General features: G+C 39.9%; 1 protein-coding gene across 1 annotated transcript in view; it reads left to right on the top strand.

Annotated features, from left to right (window-relative positions):
* LOC139730860 (nose resistant to fluoxetine protein 6-like) overlaps positions 1-16,044 on the top strand; it is a 52,123-nt gene extending 36,079 nt beyond the window's left edge. Inside the window, exon 14 of the mRNA XM_071641735.1 lies at positions 15,931-16,044. Within this exon, the coding sequence (XP_071497836.1) occupies positions 15,931-16,044 (114 nt within the window). The remainder of the gene's footprint in view (positions 1-15,930) is intronic.
* The last annotated feature ends 2,508 nt before the right edge of the window (positions 16,045-18,552 follow it).

Here is an 18,552-nt window from a genome sequence, read left to right as displayed (position 1 = left end):
TATGCAGAATGACATGCTTATTGAGCTTTTTGAAAATATGGGCATTAGTTCTTAAGTATTGACAGCTGAATCCTGATTGGATATTACTGGTTGCCATGGCAACAGGAAAAAACTTTTTTGAACAATAATCAATAGAAATGTTTGTTTTTAATTCACCTATCTACAAAAAAAAAAACTGAACAAAAAATACCAAAGTTTGCAGCAGTTGGAGGCATTTTTTGGATTATCAATCACCTGTATACATCTGGTTACCATGGTAACCATGCACAATATTTTAACTTACAATGTATCCCATTGTTTTGCTGACATCTCTAGCAACATATATACATATGGTTTACGGTGTTTTGCGACGGTGATTGCGACGCCCGAACGGTTTGGGGTCACAATCACTGGGTATACAACCTCACTCGGCTTGCTGCAACTCGGAAAAAATATACACGAAATAAAAACGGCCAGAAACTAAACTACACTGACCTCAGCTAGTGAGTTTGCTGGCAAAAACCCTTGTTTGCCGAGGAAAAAGTCTGCGTGCGCTAAGACTACTACACTCACCACTGGCACTGGCGCCTGTAGCAGTGCTAGTGGTGCGTGTAGTAGTCTTGGCGTGCGCAGACTCTTTTTCGAACAATAAGGTCTTGTCGCAACTAAAATGGCCTGTAAAATTTTATTGATACCACAATTTCGAATCACATACTACCTAGGGGTGTTCCAGAGAGTCCAACCGACCACCCTGTGCAGTCAAACCTTTTCTGCGGGGTGGGTTGAACGAAGTCATTTTTTCTGGGTCCCTGCGCCTGGACTATTAATAGCATCAATCTGCCTTTTATTTTCCGTACGTAAAGCGCACAGAAACGTAACGAAACGTTACCAAATACAGTGAAATGCATTGTACGGCGTGGCACTATCATTAGAAGTAAATCCCATTCCTTTTTATTTTATTTGCTTGAAGCAGTCGTCAAACCATTTTCGCAGCGACATCACTTAGGAATTAGAATGTATGAAGATAATCGTTACTCATTTATTCTGCGCTACTGACATAGCATTTACATTTTCCAACTTTTATTGACATGCAGTATTATGTTACTGTATGGTTACGATTACGAATGTTGGTTATGAATTCAAAAGACTGGTTTATTAATTGAACTATAAAGGTAATAGCTGTTTTGAAAGTAGTTCGATGCAAGTTCAAAACGCAATCGAAGTCATCGTCATAGGGGGAACTGATAGCTCTAGAAAACTTGTTTAGGCTAGTAAAGATTGCCGTACGCAATCTTTGTAGAAAGTTTTGACCTAGGCCATCTTTCGAGTATTTTGAGAAATTATATAAAGAATTATTTGTTTTGATTATGTCAAGAATTAGTTTGAACTATGAGAATAAAAAGGCACGGTTACCCAAACAATGTCGTGGTTCGATTAGACATGATGGGTAAAGTGAATTCATGACTTGACTAATCCTTACTGAATTGATGATCACTTCTGTAAACCATCAGTTATGTCTTGTAGATGATACCTCTGTAATCGTAGTCAAAATTCTTTTGAGCGATGAGACGAAAACCAACAAACAAAATGCCGTGTATCATCGCTCGAGATTCCAACATTTGGCGTCACCCGACCAACAATAAGTGACGAATCAAATGGAATATTATGTTGTGGGATAGCAGACTGTGTTACGATTTTCAAATGTTTCGAGCAATTGTTTTTAAAAAAGAGAGAATGAGGGAAAGTTCAAGAAATTAGAAAAAAAGCACGTAAATGCAGGCGATCACGTTTGATAATCAAAGTAAGAGATTACAATCGGCCGTGCGGATGTATATGATTGCCATATTTACATGTCTGATTTCTGTAAACTATGTTATATTTAAATTTAAGTTCCCTTCCCTCCTTGATAAAAGTTGTGTTGGGTTTTCGCTATAGGCATTTATTAGGAAACGCTGTAAAAACGACAACAAATGCCTACTATACGGGTCTAGGAACAGTACCCCCTGAAAAACCACCCTCCGGATAACTACCACCCGGATAATTACCCCCCAGGACAATTCCCCCCTAGGGCAACTACCCCCCGGACAACAACCCTCCAAGGGCAATTACCCTCCAGGGTAATTACCCCCTGGGACAACTACCCCCCGGACAACTACCCTCCTAGGGCAATCACCCCCCAGGGCAATTCCCCCTTAGGAAATCTACCCCCTGGATAACTACCCCTCGGATAACTACCCCTGGATAACTACCCCCCGCGGATATCTACCCCCTGGATAATTACCCCCCGGAAAACTACCCCCTGGATAGCTACCCCCTGGAAAACTACCCCCTGGATAACTACCCCCAGGAGAACTACCCCCTGGGTAACTACCCCCAGGATAACTTCCCCCCGGATAACTACCCCTCGGATAACTACCCCCGGATAATTACCCCCGGATTATTACCCCCCGGATAATTACCCTCCGGATAACTACCCCCCCCCCCCCCCCGATAATTACCACCAGGATAATCATCCCCAGATTAATTACCCCCTCCTCCGATAACTAGACCCCAGATAACTTCCACCCGATAACTACCCCCTCCGATAACTCCCCACGGATGATTACCCCGGATAAGTAGGCCTACAACTTCCCCTCACCTATAACTATCAAGAGGAAAATTACCCCCAGGACAGTGCACCACGTCAATTACTCCCTGGGTAACTACCTCCCGGGTCACTGCCCCCACCCCCCCCCCCCCCCCGACTCTTACTTTTAATAAAAAGGATATCATTACTACAGAAAACGAAGTTCTTTGTATTATTTGCCAGGAATCACGGAGATGCCATACTGAGACATCATCTTATGAAAACAACATCTTAAGGATTTACGATTTGTATCGTTTGCATTTAGGACGATTTATGTACAAGCTTAATTTCTCCCTCTGTATTCTAGTAGAGCGGTTAAGCCCTCAAAATCACAAGAATTGTGCAAAATTTGACTTAAGTATGAAACTTTCACCAGTGTTAGTACATACCATAAGATTCATTTTAAGATCGGGATGTAAGTCTGATTTGACCTCTGATGACCTCCAGAGGTCAATGAACTTTAAATATCAGAATATTGATGTTTGGAGGCATTTGTGAATGACAGGCTTAGATCTTGGTTACGCTGCACTAAATATGCATTTGTACTACAAATCTTCTGATTCCACAGGGCATTGACAGGTTTCTACCTTTGACCTCTGATGACCTTTAGAGGTCAATGACCTTAAAATACCATAATATTGATCTGTGATGTTATTAGTTAATGATAAACATGGTTAAGATGTGCAAAACAAGCATATCTGTTTTGCAATGAAACTGTCTTCATATTCCAAAGAGCAAAGACAGGTTTCTAACTCTGACCTCTGGTGACCTTTTAGAGGTCAATGACCTCAAAATATCATAATATTGATCTGTAGTGTCATTAGTTAATGATAAACACGGTTAAGATGTACAAAACAAGCATATACCTGTTTTACAAGAAATTGTCTTCATATTCCAAAAAGCACAGATAAGGCTCTACCTCTGACCTCTGGTGACCTTCAGAGGATGTACAAAACAAACACAATTGTAGCCCAGATGGCTACTAGCACGTGTTTATAATAAAGAATAAAATATAATAGAATAGAATAGAATAGGATAGAGAGTAAAGGAAAACAACACTGCAGTCCTTTTCCTAGACACCCTGTGAGGTCAATATATGCTCAGTCTTTTCCCCTTCTTGGAGTCTATAGCCCTTTTTACACTTGTGTTTCTTAACCCGGACTTTCTCTGACCCAGGACTATCGTTAGTCCCGTATCAATTGTTTCAGCTTTTTACACTGGCCAATCAGTCCCGTACTATCTCTTGTCCGGGGCTAAGGAGAAAACTGACCTTTTTACACTCGTATTTCTTAGCCCCGGACTTTCCAAACCACATTAATATTCATGATTACGCTGTGCACTGTACACGTACACGCACGCACCGGCATCACTTGATTACCTCGTTTCTGATTGGTCAGTGGGGGTCGGACTTCGTCTCCGTTGCTTAGCCCCGGATTATTTTTTCGTTCTGTTTACACTCACTTGCTTGGCACCGCAATTGCGGTGCTAACCCTGCTATTTTGCAGGGCCAGATAGTGGGGGATTATCGGTGGGACTAGCCCACTTTGGCAAAAACGAGTGTAAACAGTGGGCTAAGGATAGTCCCGTACAAGCGGTGGGGCTAAGCCCCCCCCCCTCCCCTTAGCCCCACCTTTGGTACGGGACTAAGCAAAAATTTACAAGTGTAAAAAGCCCTTATGAAACCGTTTATGTTCCTTCCAGCTATTTCCTTTCTTTTGTGTGTGTGTGTCAAAACCACCTCTTCCAAGAAAAGTCTATGGTCATAGGAATTTATGAGTTTGATGTTGGCTACTTTCCCCGCTAGTGGTCAGCACTCTCCATCCCCACAGCCCCGCGCCAAATTACGGGGAATGACGTGATGACTTGTTTTTGCCCTCTGATCCCCAAACATAAATGACCCTCTGAGCTGGAAGGTGGCCCTCCTGCCAGAATTTATCCCTCTATTTTAGCATTTATTGTTTAGTGGAGTGGGTCAAACAGGAACTCCAAAGACAAATTCAGGGATAATGACCCAGAACAACGATGACGTTGGTTGCCATAAGGACACTAATATTCATTTGGTTTATCATTTTGATATCCAAGAAACAATAAAGTCTTTACCAGTGGTTACAGAGAACAAGTGAATGAAGAAACTAAAAGACAGTGGGCGAGTTAATCAGAAATTGAGATGAATCATAGAAAATTGAGTTTTCACAGAAACGAATAGGAGGAGCAAATTGAACATTTGACCAGTAAGAAATTAATTTCCAGTGAACGCCACACCCCAATGTAAGATTGAGCCAATGAAATGCTTTAGGGAAAGGAAGTTTGTTAGTAAATTAGTTATAAAAAAACATGTCTCAGCCGAGAAATCAGTTAGAGTGGCAAGCACAGTGGGAGCGGCTTCACACTATGTAGTGAAACAAAGGCTGCAGAGTATTTTGGAATTTTGAGGAACTTTGAGAATAGTTGGAGACCACAGAGATAAAGTCAGGAGTTCCCCTTTCTTGGTACATCATGCCCCCCCCCCCCTCCAAGTCAACCAACTAATCTTTATCGACGCCGAATGCACCATCGACCTTCGCTGTGAATGTGATGAGGATCTGACTGTCATGACTGAACCGGCGAGCAGCAGGACATTAGGAAAAACTGGGAGTCACGATAGCACAAAACTTTGGTTTACGCCAATTTGGAGTGCAATTACAAACTCCAAATAGTCAACTGGTGTCATCGGAGATGTTGAAGCGCCCTGTCAGACTGATACAAAGTGGAGAGTGATGGTGACGAAGAGAATAGGCCTACTGACAGCGTGACGGCAGACCGCTCAACGGACGGCCCATGCAGTCACACTGACGAGATCGACAATGACATGCAGACGAGGACCTCATTCGTCGACCGAGAGTAATCATTTAAGAGGAATGACTTTAATTTACGTTTGAAGATATTTCAAGAGATGTAGTAGTCTGACATGTTAAGGGGCAAATCATTCTACTCTTTGCAGTCTTGTGAACATCCGCTTGTATATTTAGCGAAAACTGTTCGAATACGTGGACAGTGATAAGTAGGCCCCTATAAGTCACTCTGTCGAGTAAATTATATATGAACCAAATGGCTTCTTTTGAACATGTATTGTGTTGAAAAGTTCTTGGTAATTCTTTTCCAGGCAGAATGTGTACATGAAAATTCCGATGTTAAAATGCATGTGATGGGAAATGTAAACTGTATGTGCGAATACCTCTATTATGTTTCCTGCTAAACTTGTTTGTTAGTGGGGAAAAGAAAAGAAAAGAGAAGTCTCGCTCTACCACGACTACATACTACAATGCCTACGGATATCTTTGTTTCACATTGTTAGTGGGGAAAAGAAAAGACAAGAGAAGTCTCGCTTCATGAGAGATGTTCAGATCCCGCTCGACACCACAACGTCTACGGATGTCTAGGCTGAAGGTGGGTTTGAATGTCTTATAGGGCCGATAGAGCACTAACAGTAAGTGCAGATTAATTGGCACGCTAAAATGCATGTGATGGGAAATGTAAACAGTATGTGCGAATACCTCTATTATGTTTCTTGCTAAACTTGTTTGTTAGCGGGGAAAAGAAAAGAAAAGAGAAGTCTCGCTCTACACGACTACATACTACAATGCCTACGGATATCTTTGTTTCACATTGTTAGTGGGGAAAAGAAAAGACAAGGACAAGTCTCGCTTCATGAGAGATGTTCAGATCCCGCTCGACACCACAACGTCTACGGATGTCTAGGCTGAAGGTGGGTTTGAGTGTCTTATAGGGCCGATAGAGCACTAACAGTAAGTGCAGATTAATTGGCACGCTAAAATGCATGTGATGGGAAATGTAAACAGTATGTGTGAATACCTCTATTATGTTTCCTGCTATTGAAAACTTGTTTGTTAGTGGGGAAAAGAAAGAAAAGAGAAGTCTCGCTCTACCACGACTACATACTACAATGCCTACGGATATCTTAGTTTCACATTGTTAGTGGGGAAAAGAAAAGAGAAGTCTCGCTTCATGAGAGATGTTCAGATCCCGCTCGACACCACAACGTCTACGGATGTCTAGGCTGAAGGTGGGTTTGAATGTCTTATAGGGCCGATAGAGCACTAACAGTAAGTGCAGATTAATTGGCACGCTATCTTTTGAAGAGAAACAATACTTTGTTTCACACAAAATGAAAAAGCAGAAAAAACAACTGATAATCATCCGCTCATGTAAAAGCAAGCAGAAGTTTTTCAAAACATTTCAAGAGCATATTTGTGAGTTACAGTCTGTTAAACATGCCAATATACTCTGAAAAACAAATTGAAGGCCACCTTCAATAGGCCACCTGCAATACAGCCTCGCATTTTCCGACATCACAAAAACTTTGATCAACACGTTCCATATATTATACTCGTGATGGAGAGGGAAAATAATAAACAACAACATTGCAAGATTGATGCATTTCTTCCAATTAAGACAACAGACAGGAACTGATTCACGTAAAATACATAAACATGTATTTTGATTTTTCCAAGCATTTTTCCCATATCATTACACACAATCATTACACACGTATACTTGATATGGTGTTCAGCTCACTGTGTGCAGACTGAGCACGACCTGATAATTCAGAACCTCTGCCTGAGAAAGGAGTGTAGCCTATCCCGCGATTCAAAAAGAAGCTTCTTATCAGCTCGTGCATCCTGTACTCTATGTGCAATGCACTCATCATAGAGACAAAAGCTTGCCTTCACCCAAACTGTTTAGATATTGCCATTGGAAGACTCTGATGATCGCATACAGTGGCTGTGGACCTATAAGAACGCTGGTCTGACTACAGGATGTCTATCCAGTTTAGTCGTGGAGGAGATCTGTGTGCCGATCGCGTGCTTCACTGAAGACGCAGATGCTGCCCTGTCTTAAAAGAGATCGAGGGTATAGATCTAGACCAATTTCAGCAGGTTACACTGAATCACCACTTGCTGGCAGAGAGTCTTAACCGGATCATGCAGGTGATATTACCCGCTGCCAGCGTACCCTGATTCACACATATGATGCAAACCGGATGGCGGCATATGGAAACAACCAATATTTGGGCATGGGGGCACAACTCTTGGCCAGGCCCAAGTGTTAAGGAGTATCGAGCATAAAGAAGACAATTAGAGTAAATGTAGTTCCACTCCTATTTGGAATTGAGGTTCCTAAACAGGTCATCGAAAAAATGCCCAAAATTGCCTGACGTAATGACCCAAACTTAATTGGATGACAATAGCAAGTTGCAAGACACAGGGTTGCTTCATGTGGAATGCATGTTATGCCTCACAGTATGTCGCCTTCAAATGGTCCATGACGTCACTGTATGCTCCTGGACCATGAGTCATTCACCGGAACCATACAGCCCACGAGCTTGACACTGACCAACACAGGCCCGCCAGCTGGAAACTAGGTAGCATTGCCCATGAGCTTGACACTTAGGCAAACCAGGGCCTATACGAATCCGACACATGGAGGGGGGGGGGGGGGAGGTCCACAAGACCTACACCTGAATAGATTAAGCTTTCTGATGTAATACATATATTAATCTCGTGGGCTTTGTTTTCCTCGAGTGTCGAGCTCGCGGACCGCACAGCTTGTGGGCCTATTATATTTGATGCCGAGCTCATTGACCTTGTTTATCTAGTGTTTAGGTCACGGGATGTATGACTCGTGGGCTGCGTAACTCATGGGCTGTACGAGTCGGGTTGTTTGACTCGTGACGTACATCGCTGATGAGGTGGGCCTGTTGTTTTCTGGTTAGCATCTGTCACCCTTTCATCCAGTTCAAGGGACTTTGGCCATATGCCTGTTCACAAACTATTAAGCATCAACCCAAAATATGGTACTCCATCTCCCCACCTTCCATGTTTAAGCGTACAAATTTTGTCCAGTGTAAATTGGATAATGTTGCATATAATTTCATGCAAGCTATAGTCTGCATAACTTACCCAAACAAATATTATATTTGAGGTCACTGCCATCACTGAAGACACGTAAGCTTCATTTCTGAAATAATTGACCGCTCACATTCCTCAGACCTGTTACTATGAACCAATGCTTTAAATTGGAATGTGCATACATACTTTGATTATATACGTCAAGGCGTGATTTGTACATGATTAACATTTAGGATTAAACCAATGAAGCCAAACATCAATATTTGCAATCCTACACAAATTTTTAGTGATATTTCTAAAAGTCTGACCTCACATTGTCCTTAGAGGTCAAAGTTGGATATACTCAGGGTAATGACCAATGTTCTGTGGAATGAGAAGACACTTCTTATACAATGGAGTATATGCTAATAGCATAATGCATGATTGCACACCAGGTAAACAGTTAACCATTGAATATACATCAAATATCAATATTTTGATATTTTGAGGTCATTGACCTGTCACAGTCCTCAGAAAGGCAGAGACGCGTATATGATTTCCCTTGATCTGAGGAATAGGAAAAGATTCAGTTGTAACACAAATTAATTTTTAGGACAGCGTTATGTTTATCATCAACCAATTGCACCAAATATCAAAATTCTGATAGAATTTGAGGTCAATAATTGACCTCTGGAGGTCATTAGAGGTCCAAAGGTAGAAACCTGTCAAGGATCTATGGAACATGAAGACAATTCCAATGTACAATAAATGAGTTTTTAGTACATCATTACCATATTCAACATTAATCAATGACGCAAAATGTCATTTTCTATCAAATTTTGAGGTCATTGACCTCTGGAGGTCATCAGAGGTCAAAGGTAGAAACCTGTCAGGGTTCTATGGAACATGAAGACAATTTCACTGTAACGAAATGAGTTTTAGTACATCATTACCATATTTAACATTAATCAATGACGCAAAATATCAATTTTATCAAATTTTGAGGTCATTGACCTTTGGAGGTCATCAGAGGTCAATTCAGACTTACCTCCCGATCTTAAATGAATCTCGTAACATGTACTAACACTGGTGAAAGTTTCATGCTTTAGTCAAATTTTGCACAATTTTTCGGCTTATCTGCTCTGCTATCTGACTCTATGTTCATAAAACACGAAGCTGTCCCTTCATATCCTACCCGGTAATCCAGTAAATGTCAATGCCTTTCACCAAATCTATTTTCGCTAAATCTGTATTTTCTTTTACTGTTCCGAAATTTGGGATTTCTCTTGATAGTATAGCTATAAAAGAAGTTTTAAAGGGTATGTACAGTTCTGGTCGAGGTGAGAATTTTGCTTTTAACGTTTTGCGAGATATTCAGAAAGCACTCTATGAGATGTCAAAGATCATGCAATTCTAAGGGGTATCAAAAGTTTATTTGATGAAAATCGGTTTGAAATGGCTGAGATATCCAAAAACAAGGTGAAACAAAGAGATCCTAATAAGGTGGGGCATGTCGCCTTTTATTATTATCACTTTTTTTTGGATATCAGCCATTTGAACACCAATTTTCATCAAATAAACGTTGAATCCTTTTAAAAATTACATGCTCTTTCATATTTCATGAGATGTTTCTCACTATCTCCACCGAAGAATGTTCAAAACATGAATCCCCACCTCAACCAGTACTGTACAGTCCCTTTAAGTTTGAATGATTTTACCATTGAATTAAAGACATTTTGAAGAAATGTTACACTTCAGAATGAGTTATACTTTTTGCAATATTTTTTTAGCCACAATGGTTTACAACAACTCCATGTAACACTTCTTTATTTTGAGGAGCTTATATCTCATGCCTCACGTGCCCTGGTTTTGACCCATCATCTTCCTCTTCCCTCTCGCTTTTCTCTGTCCACCGTGAAGGTAGTCTATTCCTGTCATTCATTACTCACCTTTCCTCTTTCTCTCATTACAAGGGATTTATCTCGTGTGTGTTCATGTGCAATGCACTCCCGTTAAAACGAAATGCTCAGGACCGGCAGTTTTTTTTTTTTTTTTTTTTTTTTTTTTCGTTTTAACGAAATTTCATTATAACCGAACAAATATAATATGCAATGTATGAGGAAAAGAAGGAAACCACACGTAAAAAATTTTGTTTGTTGAATCCTCATCATACGCTGGAAAGCTATGTGAGATGGGAGAATACCTTTTTAATTTCGTTTAAATATTACATTTTAAAAAGAGCATAAAGTTGTTTGTGTTGTCACACATGTGGAGAAAATGACGGTGTAGGATTTGGTTACAGTTCGCTATTCCAAAAGTTCTTTTCTTACTATAAAAGTACGCTACTCCGAAGGCTCCTTATTCCGAAGTTTTGCCATTCCCGGGATTCCGATGGTTTGTTTATCTGAAGGTTCGCATTTCTGAAGAATCATTATTCCGAAAGTTCATGATTTAGATCAAAATAATATATTGTTCATTTTCCGAAGGTTCGTTGATCTGAAAATGAAATGAGGTTCGTCATTTTGAAGGTTTATAAATCAAAAGTGAGAAAGGTTCACTATTCAGAAAGGCCTTTGTTCCGAAGGCTTTTTCATCCGAAAATGAAATAAGGTTCGTTATTCCGAAGAAATTTTGTTAATGAAAAAAAAAATGAGAAAAGTTAGTTATTTCGAAGATTTATTTATGTTAAGACGATTATAAGGATTGCAGTTCTTAAGTTTTGTTGGTGTACTCTCCTTTTTTCACCATGCATTAACGATATTTTTGTAATGTTCCGATTAACGAACGTTTTGAATTCCTATCATGTCCGGACTAACGAACCGTATAAGAATGAGAATAATGACCATATTTTATTATCGGATTAACGAACCTTTGTTATGGAATAACGCCAAAATGTGCTTAATATTTCATTTCCGAACTATTACGGACATTTAGTTGTATCAGAATCTGTGTTTTGTATTAAAGGACTTCGGAACAATGAAACTAACCTTATCTGAATTCAGATTATTGTATTACAATAATGCAAGTTCCCCTCGGAAACTGTGCGTGATACACGGAGTGAACATTCAATGATGCGTTCGCTCATGCAGAGACGCTTTAAAAATGCTTGTTCCGCTACGCATTTTCGAATGCGATCCGCATTTCGTTAAAACGGAGCACATTTCCTTTATTTTTCTTTGTCAGTGGTGCTCAGAAAATACTTCGTGATAACGAAAATTTTGTTATAACGGTCTTCGTTATAAGCGAATTGTGTACCATAGACTTTAATGGCGATAATTTGGGGACCAGAAGTTTTGCTTCGTTTTAACGAAATTTCGTTATAACCGTGTTCGTTGTAATGGGAGTGCACTGTATCTTTATTTGTGTTCTTCGTCTCTGTCTTAATTTTCTCTCTTTGCATTGTTTCATCAATTTTGTAACTATTTTACTGTTATACCGTTAACGCTCATTTCAGAATTGCCCTACTGCATCATTGGGCATTAACAACTAGTATATCAAGAATGTGGGAAGAGATTGTCACCTCCTTGGTATGATCACCGCAGAGCATTACCTCCCTTGACAATTACTCCTTATTAGAATTAGGCTCCAAACATTCACCCCTCTTACAATAACTCTCCCCCAGAAAATTACGTTTCTTATTGTTATTTTCGAACAACGTTTGCTATTTGAATTGAAAAAAAAAAACATTTTTTCACTACATATCGTCTGGTTTTGGTCGAGACCTAACTTCAGGTTTTAAATATCTTTTGGGTGAGAAAATTAGAAATCCCTTACGAAATATTAAAGAGCATGTTATTCCAAGAAGGATTAAAGTTTTTGTGAAAAAAAAAATACTCTTGAAATGGCCGGGATAAAACAGAGCAGCCATATAATGTAAAAAGGATTCTGTCAACTACAACTCTCTATAGATCTATTAAAAAAGAGGGTGCAGGACAAAAGACTTCGTTAACAACTAGGGGTGTTTTGTAAAAAAAAAAAAGAAATACCGTTAAACTCGTAATATTTTACTCTTTCTAATCAGACTAACTTATATATGAACTGGATTTCCCCTTGAAGTGTCGAGAACATTTAACTTGAAAACTATCACAATTCTACTTGTATGTAAAACAAGCTGTAATCTTACTCTTATGACAGATTAGGGCACCGTTTTGATAAAAGTTGCCAGTTATGACATCTTGTTAGTCTCTAATAATTTCAATAAAACCATGGGTTCTGCTTGATTGATAAGCTCGAGTCACCGACTTGTTACCATGGACCTGCTTTGATCGACCTACAACGATTGGTAATTGTGTGGAACTGACAGCTTGTCAGGACTGACTTCATAAAACCGTGCCCGGATCCTATCAGAAATTATGGCTTTATGTCGAAGGGTCCCTCGCTAATGTTAAGGAAATATGAATTGCAGTGAAATCAACTCTCCTTTTCTTATGTTTATCTTCTAATGTGTTATAACGGTAGAAAATGACAAGCCAAAAGAGTAAATGATGACAGTGTAAGAGAAAGGTGCATCTTCTGATATGGTGTTATGAACTTATGGAAAAATTACAAAGGGTGGTACTTCTTTCGGGGGGCGGGGAGGGAGGGTTGTCCAGTAGGTATCAGGAGAGGGCGGGGGTGGGGGGTCTGGGTATGGTTATGGGGGGGGGGGGTAGTAATCCGGGTGGTAGTTCTCCGGGGGGTAGTTCTCCGGGGGGGGGGGGGGGGGGGGGGGGGGGGGGGGGGGGGGTAGTTATCCGGGTGGTAGTTATCCGGGTGGTAGTTATCTGGGGGGGTAGCTATCCGGGGGGTAGTCATCCAGGGGGTAGTTACCCAGGGGGTAGTTATCCGGGGGGTAGATGACCTAAGGGTAATTGCCCTTGGGGGTAGTTGCCCTAGGAGGGTAGATGACCGGGGGTGGTAGTTGTCCTAGGGGGTAATGGCCCTGGAGGGTGATTGCCCTAGGAGGGTAGTTGTCCGGGGGGTTGTTGCCCTAAGGGGGAATAGACCTGGGGGTAATTATCCGGGTGGTAGTTATCAGGAGGGTAGTTGCCCAGGGGGTAAGTGCCCGGATACGCTACTATACATCAAGAGATGATACATACATGAAACACAAAAATTTGTATACGTTCTGATATAATGCAACTGCTGGTTTGTTAGTTAGTTAGTTTGTTTGTTTGTCTGTTTTGAATTACCATGGTCTTTGTTGGGGGAAAGATGAAGAAAAGTAGTAGACGGTGTATCACTCTCAAATCCGGATGATTGCGATAAGTGTGTATCCCTGCCCTTTCTATACAGGTAAACGATTTTAAGCTTGGTATGCTATTATAAAAGCCTGCATGTGTCACGCAGAAGAACTGATTCCGCGATCACTTTTAACCTTTCATAAAATTCACGTTTTAAGATAGTAACGACAGCTTGTAGGAGATAGAGTAAGTTAGCGTCCCTGACTGTGGTTCTGAAGACAAAAGGGGACTGAAAAATTCTTTTGCAAATTAGCAGACATAATGCCGATCCTCCAACACTGTTACTCCATTCCGTCACTGATTCTGCTATCAATGGCGACGAAAGAATACTGGTTGCGTGATTATCCACCCCTTGATAGCAGGAAGTTTACCTTTCATTGTTTAAGGCTTCGTTGATGCGGGGTTTATTCGGATACAAGGCGTGAACAGTGTCGTCCGAGTTCTTTCATTCGAAATTCCTCAGAATACGCAATTCAATGGGCAATTAGCGCTGCTACTTCGCAAAGCTGTTAGCCAAATTCTTTGCAGACTTGACCTCTCACATGTCAGCTACACGCAATACACGACAAACAGCTATCATTACACACATTCTGATCAAAAAACAAAACAAAATGAAAAAACACACTTTTGAGTAGCGACACAGATTTCTGTCCCTTTCTCAATTAGGTCCTACTTCTAAAAAATACACAGATGACAAGAGTCAGAATATCCTCAAAAGGGAACACGACATATTTGGGCATTAATAATGTTTGTCTTCCGATTTCTCTCCATGCCATCACGGCCCAAACCATCATAAGAAATAGGGCAATAAGTTTTATTAACCAGGGAAATAATAGTACGCATTACATACATTTGGCGAATTATCACACGAATTGTCGACTTTATAAAAACGATAATACATTTAATTGACAACTTAGGCCCTACTATATCTCCAGAGATGAACTTTAAACAGCAAGTCACATACCAGGGAAAGAAAGTTATGATTATTTGAATGAATTCATTAATGAGGCCAATTAAAAACCATTGTAAAAGTACACACTCGCATAAAGAGGTTTCAAGTTCGATATATGATCATTGTATTAGCTCATAGATAAAGTATCATAAATTTTGCGTGATCGTTCGATGGAATTATTTTTTTCAGCGCGATTTGTGCGTCACATCAATCACCACTTCATGAAATGGAGGGCATGTGTCAAACGAAACTCGCTGGTCATGCAATCGATAGCCTTGGTCAGCTCACTATTATTGCGTAATATTCTAAAGCCCTCGCCGCTTGGCCGCCGACGCCGCCGCGCGCATCATGCTTTGTTTTGTCTTCAATGGGGTCAAGAGCAATGCCTCATTAGCATACACCCTAGCAACGGAGGCGGAGTCTCGATCGGGCAAGAACAATAGGTGCGAAACGCAACGCAAAGGCGAGAGTTCGAAAAAAAATGTAACCGAAAAAAATTGTCTCAGAAAAACTGTGATTTGGGACACTTGTACTCATTCTTACACGCTGAAATTTTCTGTACAAACAGATAAAACATCAAGGAATCAAAATCCGTCATAAAAAAATTTCGACCAGAGCAGTGCTTCCCCTTCATTTTCGGCTCATTACGGGAAAACTCCCCGTGCGACTTATGACTCATTTCGTCGGAGCGCCACACATTTGCGAAAATACCTGTGCATGCAAATATCAGCTTATACAGTAATGCTGTATCATGATATGATACTGAATGCTGTAAGAATGTAGCAATTAAAAAAAACAAACTGGAATTTTCTCATCTAAATATCTTATCCCCACACCCCAACTACATTTTGCTTTCTTAGCAGTTTCAAATTGGAAAGACAAATTCATTGTTTGTGAGGTGAAAAATTGTGGACACCATTTACAAAAAATCAACATACTCATGGAGTGTTATTACATCTGACACAGTTATCTAAATGAGTTATAGACGCTCAGAGCATCTAGAACCCCTGAACGACCAGAGCCATTACAGGCAGAAGGGACTTCACATTGGTTACAGGCACTTTTGCACATGTTTTTTCCCCTCTCAAAAAGTGTTCCAACTTCTGATTTTGTGATTCCTAAACTTGATGATGAAAGTGTATGAATTTGTGTGTGTGACATCATAACTGAAAATGGAAAGTACTGACTTAATGATGTATTCAGTAATGAAACGCATGTGAGGATGACTTTTTCTTTCACATTCTCTTTATGCCTTTTGTGTAGCCGACATACTTTGTGGGATTCTTCGCCCTGGCTTATGCTGCAGCCGTCGTGATGGCGCTCTTCATCGAATTCCCTTTTGCCAACATGGAGAAGCTCTTCATGCCTTCCCGCTGAGCATCTGAGGTCACAAACACGGTTAAGCACCAGATGTTTGACCAAATTCATGTGTGATTGTTCTTTTTAAATCTTCGAGGCATTCCACACACATCGATTCTTTCATCTGGAATGATCTTGCGTGTATGAATCATGTACCAGTTTTTAACATGAGACGTCATATCTTAGATGTCAGAGGAGTTTTAAAATGTAGCTGTATCATATGAAAGAAATACCACAGTGTTTTAACAAAATGCTTTTTATGGAGGGCGAAACACAATCAGTCAACCACAGTAGTCAAGTTGATTGTATTAGTATGTTTCACGACCCTCCCATTTAAGTGCACTCATAAACTTTGCTTAATTTCTGTATTCAAAATCTATATAAACATCATCCTAGAGCTATCCAGATTATACAGTGATGACTTCCTTTTTAGAGGGAATGGGGTTGTTTGTAGTTATAACATTATTGACAAAAGAAATGTTTTTAAACAGATTTTAACCTATGAACCAGTTGGGGAGTTGGAGTTTTTCCCCATGAGTGGAATTGTAACTTAACCTGAATAGCAATATATCGAATCATGTGAATGCCAAAGCTGAAGTTGACGGTGGTGTACTAAGTCAAAGTATTGACATCGGGCAAGTTTATCAGGCTTTCATGTGCCTCTCATTTTTATTGGTCTGCTGGATCCCTGTGGGTCCTACATAAGATTGACTTTAATTTTAAAATTTGAGGTAGGAACTTGTTTGATTAGTGACATTGAGAAAGAGAGAGAGAAACAAATAGAAAGAAAAATGTGAATTTTGGGAATGTGAATTTTAGGAATGTGAATTGAAAAGGTAATATGTTGAGTTATTTGATTCATCCACTCGGATTGTGTGGTGTTTGATAAAACATCAGCTAAATATAAATGTATACATATATATTTTCATATGTAGCTGTACACTCAATTATCATCATAGTGGAAGAATAGCAATAGGTGCAATTGGACTGTGTAAAATGATTCTTGATCAACAGCATTTAGTAGTATACCTGTAAATTTTGTTTTCTTATGTACACTGAGCTCAGCTCGTGATAAAGCCAGTACAATGTACTTTGCTTTGTAATTTGTGATGGTAGTGATATTCAGGACATCATTGTCAGCTCATCAGAGAGAGAGAGAAAGAAAAAGCAGAGTTGATTTTACCTCTAATTCCTCTTTTTCTTCTGCTTGAAGAGACTAGTTTGTCCTAGTATTCCTATGAAGCCATCATTCTTGAAAATTCAAAGATCTCCCATGGCAAGCCACACTCTGTTGCTGCTGGTTGCTTTGGGCTTTGTCTTCATTAAACCACACAGCAAGAAGTATGTGGATATGTGTGCAAACTAAGTCACAGCCCAAGATACAGATTCTAAAGCCATAGTTTGTGTACATATAGCATCTAATCATTCATTTAATTGCAATCATGTCATTTTTATCACTTATATATATCCATTCCATGTTACTGTAGACCCATGGAAGAACATGAGTGTGTGACAGAATAATATTACCTATCACCCCCCCCCCCTTTTTTTTTGGGGGGGGGGGAGGAGTTAGGGGGGAGTCGGGATGAGTTTCAGGAAATGAAGGAGAGGGAATTTTCAGAATGAGAGCAATTCCCTAGCAGCCAGCCTAAATAGAACTTCATTCTGCTCTAGTGTAAATAGTGCTCCTTACACCACTATCACAATTTTATCAATGTATACTGTGAGAAAAAAATGCATAACTTGTGTACCAAAAGCCAGCCTGCTAAGACATGTCTCTTTTGATTGGCAACCAGGGAAGAGTATTTTTTAAGTCCTGCTGGAGCCACTCCTCAAAAAGAATAAAGAATATAATTACCTAGCTAGTACTCACAGAGACCCATGGTGTCAGATTTTGTGTTGTAAAATAATTTGCTACATCAAATTCTTACAATTCACATAGAGATCACCAAATGGCATAGCTGGTATTCAAACCTGTTGGTTGTGTTTTTTCTGCTTATTCTAAGTTCTGAAGATTCATTAAGTGGTAAGTCAGTCTGAGCAGCTTAATTTTTTTTCTATGTCTTCTGTACTGTTTTTCCACAGTCATACACTAATAGATGCAACAAGGAAGCCTATATTGTGAAGTCCACCCATATTGTTACCAAGCAAGTAACAAGCTGGTGCAAGCAAATTAGGGCCACTAGGAAACTATGTAGCTAAATCTCCATGCAAACTGCTCTGATTCTTCCTTCCTTTTTTGATGGTTACTGCACAATGGGGCAGTTTCAAATTTCTCTTTTTATATGATAAGCTGTGTAACTTCCCAAATGTGGGAGTCTACTTTTTAAGAGATGTATATGTATTATAAATTATAATGTGACTTGCAATCATTTTGAAGAGATGTACTTGTATGAAAAATTATAGTGTAACTTTCAGTCATTGTACGTTATGCTGCAGATTAGATGTCATGTGATGACTGATATATTGTACAGTATGTCCCAAAAAAATTGCAATTGAATTGTCGCATTGATAACTCCAAATATG

This window comes from Diadema antillarum, unplaced genomic scaffold (genome assembly GCF_040938485.1).
Source record: "Diadema antillarum isolate AM-2024a unplaced genomic scaffold, OU_Dant_1.0 seq00000340_RagTag, whole genome shotgun sequence".
NCBI classification, from domain to species: domain Eukaryota; kingdom Metazoa; phylum Echinodermata; class Echinoidea; order Diadematoida; family Diadematidae; genus Diadema; species Diadema antillarum.
Note: the sequence above shows the minus strand (reverse complement) of the source record. Positions and strands in the feature narration are given on the sequence as shown.